This window comes from Staurois parvus, unplaced genomic scaffold, assembly GCF_062004578.1.
Source record: "Staurois parvus isolate SC_StPar_1 unplaced genomic scaffold, SC_StPar_1.0 ptg000154l, whole genome shotgun sequence".
Lineage (NCBI taxonomy): Eukaryota > Metazoa > Chordata > Amphibia > Anura > Ranidae > Staurois > Staurois parvus.
In genome coordinates, this window is record NW_028317950.1 from 7,623,032 (window position 1) to 7,639,313 (window position 16,282).

General features: G+C 40.6%; 1 protein-coding gene across 2 annotated transcripts in view; it reads right to left on the minus strand.

The window, feature by feature from the left end:
- Window positions 1-549: 549 nt before the first annotated feature.
- Window positions 550-16,282, minus strand: part of ZWINT (ZW10 interacting kinetochore protein) — a 37,358-nt gene continuing 21,625 nt past the window's right edge. The window contains exons 7-11 of one of the 2 annotated variants that reach the window (XM_089675003.1): window positions 15,914-16,073; window positions 12,892-13,031; window positions 10,857-11,016; window positions 10,672-10,780; window positions 550-802 (exon numbers count right to left, since the gene is read on the minus strand). In XM_089675003.1, coding sequence (XP_089531129.1) covers window positions 10,709-10,780; window positions 10,857-11,016; window positions 12,892-13,031; window positions 15,914-16,073 — 532 coding nt within the window. In that variant the 3' untranslated portion in view covers window positions 550-802; window positions 10,672-10,708. Of the gene's footprint in view, window positions 803-10,325; window positions 10,781-10,856; window positions 11,037-12,891; window positions 13,032-15,913; window positions 16,074-16,282 lie in introns of those variants that run through there. The other variant, XR_016312407.1, reaches the window with a different exon arrangement.

The following is a 16,282-nucleotide window of genomic DNA, read 5'->3' on the forward strand; positions in this document are numbered from 1 at the left end:
CACAGTTTAGGGGAGTTTAGCATTTTTTAAAGATTGCAATGACTCAGAATGCTGGAAGGCTCCAAGATTGCTCTTGGTTGGCAAGCAGAAAGCAGTGCAGCCAGTTCTTCAAAAATAAAAACAATGATTTCTGTAGTCAGCATTGAAGAGTATTTGGCACTTTGTGAGCAGTTTGCCACTAAAGAGGCTTGACTGAAACAGACTGGGCCGACCATGCTGGCCCCTTTTCTGGTTGTAGAAACCCCAGGCTAAAATATTAGTCAGTCTGGGGGTGAATCTTACTTTAAGGGCAAGTCATGCCCATGCCTGTACTTTAACAAGTCTAAACCTGCCTATGAGCAGCTGTATAACCTGATGCACCTGCTTCAAGACTGGCTACATCCTGAGGAGCTGGACAAAAAAAGATTTGGAGTGCATTCAGGTGTCAGGTCACTTCCAATTTTAGATACACTGGTGCCATGTCCTAGTTCACTAAACTGAAAAGGGGGGAAAAGGAAATAGACAAAGGGAGAAAATGGATTTTAAAGGCACAGAATACATATACACATATTAGTAAAATCATTTGTACTTTATTATGACAATAAGTCATGACAGAAAAACATTTTTAGTTAAAAATTCCATTGTACAATGTCCCCGCGGACAATATCACACATCCCGCCATATTGAAGGAACAAGACTAGTGATAAGACATACTGTAACCACCAGGAGAAGTCCTATAGGGGGGGGGACATTAAGCTGCTAGAAGAATGGTCCAACATGTTTCGCGACAACAATCGCTTCCTCAGGGGATGAATTATGAAATCTACAAAGGAAAACATATACATGTAAATATATTGGTTGTAACAGCTTACATCATAAACATGTGAGAATCCAAATGAATATATCATAGAACTTACATATAGTATTTATGTGTGGCAAGCAACAAAAGACCTCCTATTTCCAGAGAGCCGACCTCCTCTACTGCTCATATAAGGTATGGGGCCATCCAAGAGCCAGATATGGGGGCACAATAATGGCCAGCAAAACCAGGGCCTTAGGTCTAAAAAACCATATAAGGGAAAGAGGGTCATGATATATATCATGAGATGAGATAGAGCACTCCCTTAGTTTCACAATTGGCCTGGAATTTAGGGCAGAGTAGTTCCCCATAAGGTAGTTAGAAATGTGTTCCCATCCATACCCAAGGGCAATAATTGCATTTACCACAAGCAGGGAGTGATCTATCTCATGGTATGTACATGTGGAGCTTACTATGGGGGTAAGACTATACGTCAGTTTAACCAGAGAATACATGACCATATATATTATTCTTCCAATGCCAAGATGGGGACTCCCATTAGTTGCCACCTTGGATTGTATCACAAATTTGACATATCACAGGCTAAATTTACCGTACTGGAGGTGGTTACTAAAGATCCATGTGGGGGTAATTGGAATCAGAAATTACTACGTAAGGAAACTGTGTGGATAGAATGTCTTAATGCAACTCACTCTCCAGGTCTAAATAAGATAATATCATATAAACCATTTCTATAAGCCACTATAATGGCGATAATAGATCTATGTATCTATTACGGGCTTATATTATTAAACTGCATGTATATAATGGGTTTGCATATCATTAGATGTCCAATATAAGAACTCCCACTTGGATATATACAGTATGGACTTTAGTTATAGATATGACTGTCTATAAATATCTAGATGTGTGCAGTGTAAGGTTTTTCCTGTTTTCCTATGTCCTTATAAAGCCCTATATATCTCTGGCTGTGATCTATAAATTTCTATTAGAAAGTGCTTTAAGGATCTCCAATGATTTCCCTTTGTGTCATTCCCATGATCTCTTTGCCATGCTGTAGCCTATGTTTGAATTATACTATGTCACCAGTATTTACCCATATTTTTGTGTAAATTGTATATTAAGCTGCAGTATTGATTTTTATTGAGGTTGTCTTATGTTGCTAATTGTGTGTTCCTGGATTCCATGTTCTTCCTGACTCCTAGAGGACCTGCAATTGCTCCTCTTTGCCCAGGATATTGGGGCTTATCCTCCCTTGAGCCTGATGTGCGGCTGGGTAGCAGCGGCGTCCCCTGTCCCTTTGGGTGGGACGTTCGTGGCGTGGTTGGGACGGTCGCCGTCCCTCCATGTGCCCCTGAGTGGGCCTATCCCACTGCGCCTTTCCCGGCGCATGCGTGGTGATGGCGCACCAGCGTCATCACCAATGGCTGGACGCGGTGATGTCATACGTTCTGATGTGGACACGCTGCGCCTGGGGTGCTATAATAGGCTGCGTCCGTGGGTCTCTTGGCTCCATTCCTTCTGGGGATGTTCAGCCTTGTGGGTCACAGGATTCATACACTTCGTAGAGGATTTCTGGACTGTTGCAGGTGTACTCTTTTTCCTGCCAGATAACTGACGTACTTCTACGGAATATTGACGTTATTCAATAGTGGTGAGAAAGATCATTCCTAGTTTTATTAGGATGATCTATTGTTCACATTGAATCAATTTAAGTGTTCATTTCCTTTCTTTTTATTTTTGTTTATGCCTCCAGACCAATTATCTAGTAGAAGGCTGGATCCATCTTCTAGCACTCTTTGTGTACTTTGTTGACATTTTGACAGACAGGTCAAGGTATACTTTCCCGCCATATACATTTATATAGATTTCTACAATCTGATAGGGTATTTGTATCATTAAATCATGGGGCTATTTGAAGTACCCTCTCTTTCTTGCAACTAATATACTATACTGAGAGTGTATAAACACACCTTGGGGAATGTCTCTGCCTTTTAGGGCTGATCTATTGGAATATTTTCTTGGCCATTCCTGTCTTCTTCCTGGATATTGGGGAGTGAATTTTCCTTTTCTTTTTCTGTGGATTGTCCGCCCAGTTTTGGGTACAGGGCATTCTTCTACTCACAAGAAATCCTCAACTTTTTGCTACATAACATATTTTTTTAGGTAATATGTAATCAGTATTGTTATCTATATAACCTGGTTTAAAGTAGATTTGTAGCCCATATGTTATGTATACCTTAGCTAAAGGTGTAATATATATCATGACCCTCTTTCCGTTCTATGGTTTTTTAGACCTAAGGCCCTGGTTTTGCTGGCCATTATTGTGCCCCCATATCTGGCTTTCGGATGGCCCCCTATCTTATAAGAGCAGTAGAGGAGGTCGGCTCTCTGGAAATAGGAGGTCTTTTGTTGCTTGCCACACATAAATACTATATGTAAGTTCTCTGATCTATTCATTTGGATTCTCACGTTTATGATGTAAGCTGTTACAACCAATGTATTTACATGTACGTTTTCTTTGTAGATTTTATAATTCAGCCCCTGAGGAAGCGATTGTTGTCGCGAACCATGTTGGGCCATTCTTCTAGCAGGTTAATGTCCCTTACCCCCCCCCATAGGACCTTTGCTGGTGGTTACAGTATGTCTTATCACAAGTCTTGTTCCTTTGATATGGTGGGATGTGTGACATTGTCCGCGGGGACATTGTACAATGGAATTTTTAACTAAAAATGTTTTTCTGTCATGACTTATTGTCATAATAAAGTACAAATGATTTTACTAATATGTGTATATGTATTCTGTGCCTTTAAAATCCATGTTCTCCCTTTGTCTATTTCCTTTTCCCCCTATTTCAGTTTATCCTGAGCAGCTGACTCTCACTAAGATTGCGTAGCGGGTCACCTTGAACTATTTTGTGTACAGTCTTCCCAGGGAATTGTAGTTGACACTTGGAATGGACTTCCAGCAGAGGTAGTGAGTCAGTCAACAGTAAATGGATTCAGACATGCTTGGGACAAAGATAGATCTATATTCACAAAGAAGTGCAACCTGACACCAAGATGTCAGCGAATGACCACATTGTGTCCACCTGGGTGTATAATGCTTATGCAAAAAGTACCCTAGCACCTAATCCTCCTGATAACTGGCAGTGTAATAAAGAACCCCCTGACATTTGTTGCTGGACCTGCCATCAACTGGGCTATCTGGCAGCTCAGCGCTCAAAGCAGGACAAGCTGATGAAATATGACACGTGACATGAGTCAGCGCTGCTCCATATATGAGGACTGTACTGCTAAATGTGTAAATTCGCATGAGTGGCTGGTGCTTACCCTTCTCCAATCTACCAAGTTGAACTGATACCTCAAGAACAAGTAGGTGTCATCTGTATGCACAGCAATGTAAAAGTCGATCCTGTGGCCCGTGAAACCCTGTCCAATCCAATGGGAACTTCTTCACTAAAGGTTGGGGTGATCCTGTGTCGCAACATAACCCATTGACTGCCACATAATTTGGGACTTACTTTTACAAAGGTTAAAAGGTTAATTGACCTTCCATAAAAAGGCCATACAGCCGTTACATCTACAGCCATTGTCTAATGCAGGAACATGGGTGTTGGGATTTTGCAATTATTCCAAACCCTCTGATGAAGTAAGCAGAAACTACATTAGCTTAAAAACAAGGTTGATACAGTGGGGAAAAGAATTATTTGATCCCCTGCAGATTTTGTAAGTTTGTGCACTTACAAAGAAAGGAAAAGTCTATCATTTTTATCATAGGTGTATTTTAAATGATAGAGACAGAATATAAACCAAAAATCCGGAAAAAATACATAATACAAATGTTATAAATTGAGTTGCAGGTCAGTGAATAAAATAAGTATTTAATCCCCAAGAAAAATATGACTTAGTACTTGGTGGAGAAACCCTTGTTGGCAAGCACAGAGGTAAGACGTTTTTTGTAGTGGGTTGCCAGGTTTGCACACATCTCAGGAGGGATTTTGGTCCACTCTTCTTTACAGATCCTCTCTAAATCCTTAAGGTTTGTCTGTCGCTTGGCAACTCGAAGTTTCAGCTCCCTCCACAAATTTTCTATAGGATTAAGGCTAGGCCACTCCATGACCTTAATGTGCTTCTTCTTAAGCCACTCCTTTGTTTCCTTGGCGGTATGTTTTGGGTCTCTGTCATGCTGGAAGACCCATCCACGACCCATCTTCAGTGTTCTGGCTGAAGGCAGAAGGTTCTCATCCAGGATTTACAATACATGGTCCCATCCATTGGCCCCTCAATGTGACAAAGACGGCCTGTACCTTTAGCAGAAAAAGTGCCCCAAAGCATAATGTTTCCACCTCTGTGCTTGACTGTAGGGATGGTGTTCTTAAGAGTCATAGCCTTTTTCTTCCACCAAATACAGCGAGTCGAGTTAATGCCAAAAAAATAAATTTTGGTCTCATCTGACCACAGCACTTTCTCCCAATCCTTCTGAATCATGAGGTGTTCCTTGGCAATCTTCAGACAAGTCTGTACATGTGCCTTCTTGACAGGAGGGACCTTGCAGGCACTGCAGAATTTAAATTCATGGCAGTGTATTGTGTTACCAATGGTTTGTTTGGCGACTGTGGTCCCAACTGCCTTGAGGTCATTCACAAGTTACTCCCGTGCAATTCTGGACTGATCCCTCACTTTTCTCATGATCATCCTTACCCCATGAGGGTAAATCTTGCATGGAGCTCCAGACTGAGGGCGGTTGATGGTTATTTTGTATTTCTTCCATTTGCGAATAACCGCTCCTTCTCACCAAGCTTCTTGCTGATGGTCTTGTAGCCCATTCGAGCCTTGTGCAGGTCTACAATCTTGTCCCTGACATCTTTCAACAGCTCTTTGGTCTTGTCCATGGTAATGGTGAGGTTTGAATAGAAGGAAGAGATTCTGTGGACAGGTGTCTTTTATACACATAACGAGTTGTCGTTAGGAGTGCCTTCTTAAATTGACAGGAGTAATCTGTGTACCACATGAGCACATTGCCAGTCTGTGCATTATTGCTAGTTGGTAGGAGAGCAATTACTTATTTTATTCACTAAACTGCAAGTCAATTGATAACATTTGTATCATGCATTTTTTTCTGGATTTTCGGTTGATATTCTATTTAAAATACACCTATGATAAAAAATTATAGACCCTTCATTTCTTTGTAAGTGGGCAAACGTACAAAAGCTGCAGGGGATCAAATAATTATTTTCTCCACTGTATGTGTCAGGAGAAATGTGAACATAAAGAGGTTGACTCGGGTCCCCTGAAGGGATCTGCAGGATTACAAGCAGACACCACCTCCTCCTCAGGGCCACTCCTACCCCATTTCAAGGTCTCCCGAGAAAATGTAAAGTCTACTCTGATCCCAGGCAGGGACCAGGTCAAAATGTAAAACACAGCAACATGGGGTGGATATGCAGGTTTTTGGTGTGAATCATGATCTCCTGTACACAGCAACCAAAGGGAAGGATCAAATAATTTGAACAGCTAGTGGTAGCTCAACCTTTCAGGAGCAAGGTGTTGCATTTAGATTATGCGCTTGGGGGTCATCTTGGGGGGGGGGGGGGTGAATAGGTGCAGAACAGGTTTTGCAACAGTTTTATTGGCTAAAACCAAGGACTTCTTGGAGTCCTGCCCAACCTGTCAAATAACCACTCTAACATCCCATTTTCTATGTCTGTTGGTATCACTTCCAATTGTCAAAGTACCCTTTGATCACATAGCCATGGACTTGAAAGGCTTCTTAGTCAAGAACAGGGCTCCCAACTGAGATCCTGACCGATCAAGGCAACCGATTTAGGTCATTTGGGAGCTCAGTAAATTGTTTAAAATTAAGCACTTACAGAGTTTCTGTGTATCAACTGCAGATTGATGGGTTAGTGGAATGGTTCAACAAAACCCTAAAGGGGATGCTCAAGAAAGTGACTGAAAAATATGGTTGTGACTAGCATTGTTTACAGTTTCATTTATTTGTCATACGGGAATTTCCATAAGGATCCATGGGGTTTTCACCCTTCGAGTTTGTTTAACACCCTCAAAGTGGCAGCCCCAACAAGGCAGACATTACGCCTATAGACAGGGAGCATTTGCTGGCTGCACAGAAGGTTCAAAGTACAACTGGCTCGCCAAGTTAAGATTGGGTGCTAACTCTAGTACCAACTGTGGTGAGCAAATTCCTAGCAAGATGACAGGAAACCTCTATGATAGTTGAAAAATTAGGAAACGTTAACTATAAAGGTCTTCCAGCCCCCATGTGAAAGTTCAACCCAATCTAAAAAGCTTTGATAGTTCAGAAAGTTCAAGAAGATCCCTACAGCAAGATTAAAATGCAGGGATAGCAGAGACCCCCCCCCTTAAAAACAAGAATTCCTGCAAAAAAAATCAATCAAGAAATTGTCTGACTTTCCAGGCTTAGGAAGAACTTCATCTTTATCACAAAAATTTATAAAAAGGCACTTTAAAAAAATGTTTCATAGTGGCAATCTACAAATAGTTAAAGATAACTGCAGGTTTTTTTATTCTTTTCATACCTCATTTTTCTTTTCTTCCCATGGGGACCATTTTTTTTGCTACAGGCAGATGAATTAATCTCCCCTTACTTTCTGGAACTCTGGGTCAGCCTCCTGGAATATGTGACACTAACTCCCAGGATGCAGCTGAGGCCAGTTTTACTTCACCTGTACCTTACACAATTAGGAAGTGGAAAACTTGTAAAGTATACACAACAAAAATGCGTACCCAATGAATATCAGATAACCTCATATCAGCATGCAGAGCTATATGCTGCTGTAACTTTAATGAAAGAGAAAGGTCCACTTTAACAGATGTAGTGTCAGAGAACATATATGCAAAGCTTAAAAAATGTGTTTGACTTTGGATGCATTGAGGAGTCCTCTAGTAGTTGGCGCTCAAGCTAAATGGAACTTGGTGGTTCTGTGAATGCTTTTTTCATCCCTCCCACCCCCGAGATTGATTAGCTAAAAGATTAGTTCTAGCCCAGTACATTATCACTTACGATTTAGCAAAGGTGTACTGACAGGTTGCACTTTCTAAAGGCTAAAGGAAAACAGGATTTGCCATGCCAGAGGGGTTGTTATATTGTAGGCCAAAGCGTGACCAAACCCCATTTGAACAAGGTGGAAACTATCTCCCCACCAAAAAGCAGGTATGCTCCTTTCTCTACGTTGTGGAGTATTATAGGAAATTTATCCCCAACTTTGCCAGATGTCACAAAGAGGAAAACCTCCACTTTCATTCACTGGAGTCCCGAGGCAGAAGCAGCATTCTGTAAATTCATGCAGGCTTTGTGCCAGGAACCAGTCCTTGCGCAGCCCCAGACCTTCCGTAACAGTTCTTGGTGCAAACAGATGCTTTAAAACAGACTGGGTGCAGACGTGACACAGGTAGTTGGGGGAGAAGAACACTTTGTTGTATACTTAAGCCATAAGCTCACATCAGCTAAGAAATTAGCTATTCATTTGTGGAAAAGGAATGTCTCCTGATAAAATAGGTCATAGAGACACTCCAGTAGTACATGTTGGGCTGACCCTTCAAGCTGCCTATTAACCAGGTAAGCTCAAAGAGACATTTGTGGTGGTGTGTGAAGATGGGATAGCCATTTGCAGTCTAGATCTCAGTGAAAGCTGACCCAGGTTTGACTTTCATGGCTTGAAGTTTCGTGGTTGGTAAGCCTGATCTTTTGTACTTTGAATCTGTAAATGCTGTATTGTGTTAAATTTTTTTCGCAATGAATCAAAAGGAAAAGCCTGTATTTGTTTTGTGTTTTCTGAGCAATAAAACAGACTTTAACTTTATAAAATCGTGTTGCACACACCTGTTTCTTCTCTGATCCTTATATTTCTGATTTTCAGGAAAAAAACAAAAACAAAAAACCACACAGTTTACAGAGCTCAATAGCGAAAGCTCAGAATAAACACACCCGATTGTAAAACTGAAGGGCTTGTCACTCCATTAACTCAATTATATGAACATGAAAAAAAACTATAGACAAATCAATAAAAAGTACCCTAAAGCCATTATAGTTACTGCGCTAGTTAACCGCTTCCATACCGGGCACTTTTACCCCCTTCCTGCCCAGGCCATTTTCAGGTTTCAGCATTCTCACACTTGAATGACAATTGCGCGGTCATACAACACTGTACCCAAACAAAAATGTTATAATTTTCTTCACACAACTAGAGCTTTCTTTTGGTGGTGTTTAATCAACACTGGGGTTTTTATTTTTCGCTAAATTAACAAAAAAAAAAAGACCGAAAATTTTTGAAAAAAAAAAAACTTGTTTCTTTGTTTCTGTTTTTTTCTCTTTTAAGATTTTTTTTTCATATTTCACTATGACCAAAGTAGTATAACGTTACCATAGTAACATTGTACTAGTTTGGGGTAGTGATCAGTATTTTTTTTTTATTTTTTACACAATTTGCTTATAGCAAAGAATTACTTTGCTATAGCAAGCATTTACCGGAATGACATTGATTCATTCAGGGGTTTTTTTTGTGCTTAGCTGTGATTTGGCCACGGCTAATCACATGATACAGCTGGGCTGTGATTGGCCCAGCTTGTGCATGTGATCACTGTGACCATTCACAGCTAGACACACTGGTATACAATGGATGGCATGAAAGGAAGCCATCCATTGTATACAACTGTCATGTGACCTGCTTTGATTGGTCACAGGTCACATGATACTGGAAACTGGGCCGGTACACAGATCTGTCATTGGCCATGTCTGAGGTACACGGCCGTGACAGATCGCACCGCAGAGCGGCCCTGCGGGCAGGTGCACTGCGCATGCCTGAAAGGACGCCATATGGCATCTACCCGGATGGACGAGATGTTTTGCCTGCTGCCTTTCTGCTATTGGCAAGGCAGGAACTGGTTAAAACATGTAAAAACCATGTTTTCTAACACTGCTTTACAGCTTGCCATGTCACCATTCCACCTTTGCCTGCTCACTGAACAATGAGCAAATCAGCATTGTCATTTCTGTCCAATGAGCTGGGAGTTAGCCCAGGAACCAGTAAAGCTGAACGAGAAGTAGAAGAATGCTCTCCCTAGCTGTCTAGTAGAGGTGTATGAATTACAAAATTAGCTGAACAAAATAAAATATTTTGTCTGATAACACACTACATATGCATATTGAACTGTGTATTTAGGACTTTTTGTGGTTGACTTTGATTAATGTGCTGGAAAAAGGTAAACACTATAACAACCAGAGAGACATCAACAGAAAAGGATATGCTTATTAATATTAGTCTGTATTTTACAACAATAATATTAATCTATTTCATTATAAAAAGTAACACGCTTGTTATTTTCATAAGGAGATTATTGGTTTTTCAATTCCTATACCTCTCGCTACCAGAGTTCATGGATAATACAGTAATTCTGGGAATGGGAAAACAAGTGACACCTCCATCTCCCACAGGAGCACACGCACGCACACACACATACGCACACACACACTAAGAGAGAAAATATAATTTTTACAGATCTTTAATTCCAGTGGATATAGTTGTGAAGCCAATGATCTGAACTAACTAGCTCTGGTTCTGTGAAAGGTTTTATTATTATTTCTAGACATATTCTTATCTGAAACACGTGGGTTTGAAATCCCTCTGTGCATTAATCCCAGTCACCAACCTCTCCCGCCTTTGCAACCTGTAATCCAATTTGTCCAAAAAGTTACTTTAGTCTCAGAGTGTTATTACTCAGTCTCCCTACGTCATGGTAGCAGTAAACAAAATAAGAATTTTCAGTTCAAGCTCAACAATTACAGATATAGTCCAACATGGATACTTGGCTATTTAAATGAGGAGTTCTTACTGATGAGGCCTGTTCTGTACAGGCCCTATATTCTGCCTCATCTGTCAAGCTGGTGCAAACTCTGCAAATATTCCAGCCATGTTGTCAATGATGGATGCTCACCCGGAGGCTAAGGAAAAAAAACAATTACAGTTATTAGGATCGGTTATGGGAGACTAAACTTCTTATAGAAGTCAGATTGTTACCTTCAATTGACTGAAATGAGCACCTGTCTCCATTCCCTTGGCAGATAGCAGTTTGACTCTTCCACTCTGAGGGTAACCGGGTTCCACGTATAGAGTGTACTGCCTGCTGTCTTTCAGTAGGAGGATCTGTCGTTCCACTGGGAGCCAGTCAATGGCAAACCTAGGAGATATAACATGAATCTAAAAAATAAAATAAAAAAAACTTAAAGGCGCAATTAGCCTATGTCCTCTAAGTTTAGATAAAACCTGTTTGATTGATACTAAAGTTTTTCACACATGCATTTGCTATAGTAAAGTTTAGCTACAAAGCTAAAATTTTCTCTTTCTCTAAGCTCTGAAATCAAAAAGAAGCAAGTTATACCTTAAAAATCAGAGCATTCATTACTATTACATACTGAGCTATGTCAGCAAACCAACTACTAATACTACCAACAATCTGCTGAAAAAGTCAAACACACAATATGAGAGCACACCTGTCATGTAAACATACAGGAGCTGCTGCTGCTAGCTTCCTGTAGCAGTTATATAGTTGTGATGCCAATTTCATTGCTGAATTTAGTCACTGACCCAGAACAAGTTATGAAACTAACTCCTGGTCATCATCTGGACCACCAATATAACAGGTACTGGAGAAAGACCAGAATCTTGACCAGGTAATTAGTAAGAGGTATATTTTAAAGGGAGATGATTGGGAATAAATAAGGTGTAACTGCTGGGGGTCTGCTTCCTGAGATTGTCAAATGCTTCCTCTCCTTGATGTATCACCAATCAGATTATATCCTTCACAGAAGGAGATTTGTTTTGTGAATACCCGTGTAGAGAGTATCCTATATTGCATTTCTAAGAGGAGCTCACATATTTAAATTTCTATACAAAATATACTCAACTTCTCCACTTCTTGGTTGGTCTGTCTGAGCCCCTGGTACTTCTGTGTATGGGGGAGCATGTGCCATTCTCCCTTTCCTCCCAGAAAGCAGTACTAAGGCCAGAGCAGCCAATCACCAGGTCCAACCAGTGTCATGTAGGGGAGAGGGGAAATAGAAGGTCAGATCCTCCACACAGACTGACAAGAAGAAGTTTATATTGGGATTAGAGAGATGAGGGAGAGATTGGAAAGCCAGCATCGGTGGATGGAAAGGTGGCCTGTCAGGAGAACCTGAACTTTAATGGGCAAAGTGACAAATACACTTTAAAGTAAATCTGTCATGAGAAAGATACAACAATGCTACTTGTGACCTACAATAAATGCTTAGTGGCCCCCGCTCAGGCCAACAAGGTCTGATAAATTGGATGCCGCTGACTAGTGAGGGTGCAGGCTGGGGAAATGTTCGTCCAGACCAAGAGCATGCTATAGAAATAGCAAGAGATACCCCACCTGCTGCACCTTCTCAACAGGTTTCACTCTACTTCCAGGGCTTAATCATGGAAGTTCATGATTAAGCCCCAGGGGCAGGGAGAAATAAGTTGGGGGCATGGCTTGGATGAATTGAGCAGAGGCTGCTTTTACCTGCTAACCACTCAGGCTGGGCAAGGTATGCGGAGGTCAGGGTGTCTCTTCCCATTTCTAAAACTGTAATGCTACCCTTACTCTTAAAATGTTGATTAACAGGCTGTCTGTTGACCGTCTATGTTAATGGCCCAGAAGAAGATGGCAGACGTGGTGTCACAAAAAGATGGTCCTTATCTGCATTCTTGATAAGGGTCACATTATTAAAGAGAGTCACCAGGACAACCAAGCAACTAGCATTTTTAGGATAGATCAGTAATGGGAGTCTCATTGTTTATCATAAGAAACAAAATGTTACGTATGACAGTCTTCTTTACAAGGACTGTTTTTCAAATGTACTGAAATGTGAAAAAAAGCATCATCTTTAAATCATATTTGATCACATTCCTTTGGAGCAGAAATCTATTTTATACTGGGGTAATTTTACCAAGGCAATTTGAGTATAAATATAAACACTACACAGAACATATTTAGTGCAATGATCAAATTGGAGACACAGAAGCTGAACACTGAAAGTAGCAATATTACCTGTCCTGCAACAATCTCATCTCTGCCAGGAGTTGGCCATGGCTTCTATACCAACACTGCAGCTCCAGGATAACAGATGTGATATGAGAGGTGGCCCCATGCTGTAGATTCGGGGGTAGGCTGGGCATGGAGTCTTCAGTCTGCAAAAACAATGCATCTCAATGTGTATCCTTTGGCTATTGACAATTCCGACAGAGATACCCCAAAGGATACTGCCCACCAAATTAGCAGTAATGACTGAGATTCCTAGATGATCACCAGATCCTTGCTGAAATAATGCAGCTTACTTCGCTCTGAAAAATCTGTCTCCATGTGTTGGTGCTGAATGTGACCTGGGCATTTCTGTATCACTTCAAAGTGGATTTCTTAGATGTTTAGGGGTACTTTGTGTTTATAAGCACATTTTATCTTGGAGAACCTACTTTATTTGTAAAGAAACAAACACATGACTACTTACCTGTACAGCTATTGTGTCCTTTACCTATATATCAACTTGTAGGTGAAACTACAGGGCAAGGAGGGGGACCAGACAGCCAACACACCTGGAAATCTGATTAATGGCCATAGCTCTTCAAGGGAGCAAAAGATAGGAGTCACTGCCCGCCAAACAAATGAGATTAAAGTCATCTTAAAATGTCATGTAAAACATTTATTTTGCATTCACTAAACTCAGTTCACCAAGATGCGAGTTATATTACTTCCAATCAGTATTTTATCTTATAATAACTTGTCATAAAAGAAAATGTTACATGCAAAACTGATATTGTTTACGCTTAGAATCTTATTTTTACATGCATTGAATATTTACCTGCTAAAACACTTATTCTTACATTATTTTATCACCACCAAAAAGGCATTTTTTCTGCTTTGTTCAACAAACATCTCACAAACAATTACCAGCTTAAGGCCTCATGCAGAAAAAAATGCGGCTTTTTAAGGCATACGTACAGTGGATATAAAAAGTCTACACACCCCTATTAAAATGTCAGGTTTCTGTGATGTAAAATTAAAAAACTGTGTGCATACCCTTAAACTAATACTTTGTTGAAGCACCTTTTGATGTGATTCCAGCACTCAGTCTTTTTGGGTATGAGTCTATCAGCATGACACATCTTGACTTGGCAATATCTGTCCACTCTTCCTTGCAAAAACACTCCAAATCTGTCAGATTGCGAGGGCATCTCCTGTGCACAGCCCTCTTCAGATCACCCCACAGTTTTTCGGTTCAGGTCTGGGCTCTAGCTGGGCCATTGCAAAACTTTAAACGTCTTCTTGTAAAGCCATTCCATTTGTTGATTTGGATGTATGCTTTGGATCGTTGTCATGCTGAAAGATGAAATTCCTCTTCATGTTCAGCTTTCTAGCAGAAGCCTGAAGGTTTTGTGCCAATATTGACTGGTGCTTGGAACTGTTCATAATTCCCTCTACCTTGACAAAAGCCCCAGTTCCAGCTGAAGAAAACCAGCCCCAAAGCATGATTCTGCCACCACCATGCTTCACTGTGGGTATGGTGTTCTTTTAGTGATGTGCAGTGTTTTTTCTCCAAACATACAGTATCTTTTAGATTTCTGGCCAAAAAGTTCAACCTTGGTTTCATCAGACCACAACATATTTTCCCACATGCTTTTGGGAGACTTCAGTTGTGTTTTTGCAAAATGTATTCGGTCTTGGATGTTGTTCTTCATAAGAAAAGGCTTCCGTCTTGCCACTCTACTCCATAGCCCAGACATATGAAGAATACGAGAAATTGTTGTCACATGTACCACACAGTCAGTACTTACCAGATATTCCTGTAGCTCCTTTAATGTTGCTGTAGGCCTCTTGGCAGCCTCCCAGACCAGTTTTCTTCTCATCTTTTTATACATTTTGGAGGGACGTCCAGTTCTTGGTAATGTCACTGTTGTGCCATATTTTCTCCTCTTGATCACTGTCTTCACTGTGTTCCATAGTATATCTACTACCTTGGAAATTCTTTTATCTCCTTCTCCTGACCGATACCTTTTAACAATGAGATCCCACTGATGTTTTGAAAGCTCTGTGGACCATGGCTTTTGCTGTAGGATGTGACTAAGAACAGCTGAACTTTATTTGGGGTTAATCAGAGGCACTTTAAATGATAGCAGGTGTGTACTTACTCCTATTTAACATGATTTTGAATGGGATTAAAAATCATGTTGGGCTCTGCCCACACAGGCACGTTATTCATTCCGAGTTCCGTGAATGAAAGCGCTGCAAGTCCTGACAGCCTTAGCAGCTCTCGCCTTGTAGTTCTCGATGAACTACCATACCGCTGTGGAGCACTGTGGTAGTTCATTGAATCTTCCTGTCAGTATATCTGCAGGAGACCTGCATGGCACCAGTGATCTACTGATTGCTGTTGCAATGCTTTCCAGGCTCCTGCAGACAAAAATAATGCACATTTAATTTTTATACCTGCAAAAAAAATGTGCGTTTATTATTTTTGTGCAAAAGGCAAACTTATCCTTTAAGCTCCAGCTCACTGGAATAGCTATCAACAAAAAATTGACTCATCATCGCTGAGAATCATACTAAATTCCTCCTCATATGGCATATCCTATTCCCAACATTCACTATTTTACTATTCCTTACTATCCATCTGATTTGCTCTGAGTTCTACCAGTATCCCTTTTCAGGGTGTACTTACATTAAAAGCCCAACTTTTGACATGTGCGTGGCATGAAGAAGGGTTGGAATATTTGTTTCACAATCTAATTTCTTTCCGTTCCCTCCACTGGGGAACCTCCTCCTCACTTCCTGCAAAACTTGTTACTGTCCTCTAGCAGCACAAAGCCATTCAAAATGACAAAAATATCTGAAACCTTTCTACTGTGTGCAATACAAAAAAAGCCAAGCTATAGTATTTGCAAAAAAAATCTCAACTATTACTATCATTTTTAACTTTGATCATGCATGAATTACCTGCACAGGTACCAGTACAACTGAGCTTACAAAGACTGTGGAGATCACCATAAAGGCTATTTGTTCATCATTTGTTTTTTACCTTTATGTGAAACTGTCCTTCTGATGTCAAGTGCACATTAACTCTCAAAGGGGTCACTGCCGTTTCACCAGCAAACAAATCTAGAACCAGCACCTTGTCCTCAACTGACACCAGTGATATTCCCTGAAGAGTCTTCATGAGCTCAAGAAGTGAAGAGTCCCTAGGAAAGAATACAGATTGCACACAAATCTAGATCAGTATGGTGTGGACAGACACATTTTAAAAGGATGGTAAAACTGTTTTGGTTCTCTATTTTAGACAGAGCAGGAAGTGAGGACATCAAAAACCTTTTCTACAAAACCTGTATGCAATACCCTATTAATCTTTCTGTAAATGTCCAAAGTAAGTCCAAAGTGTCCACAACAAATA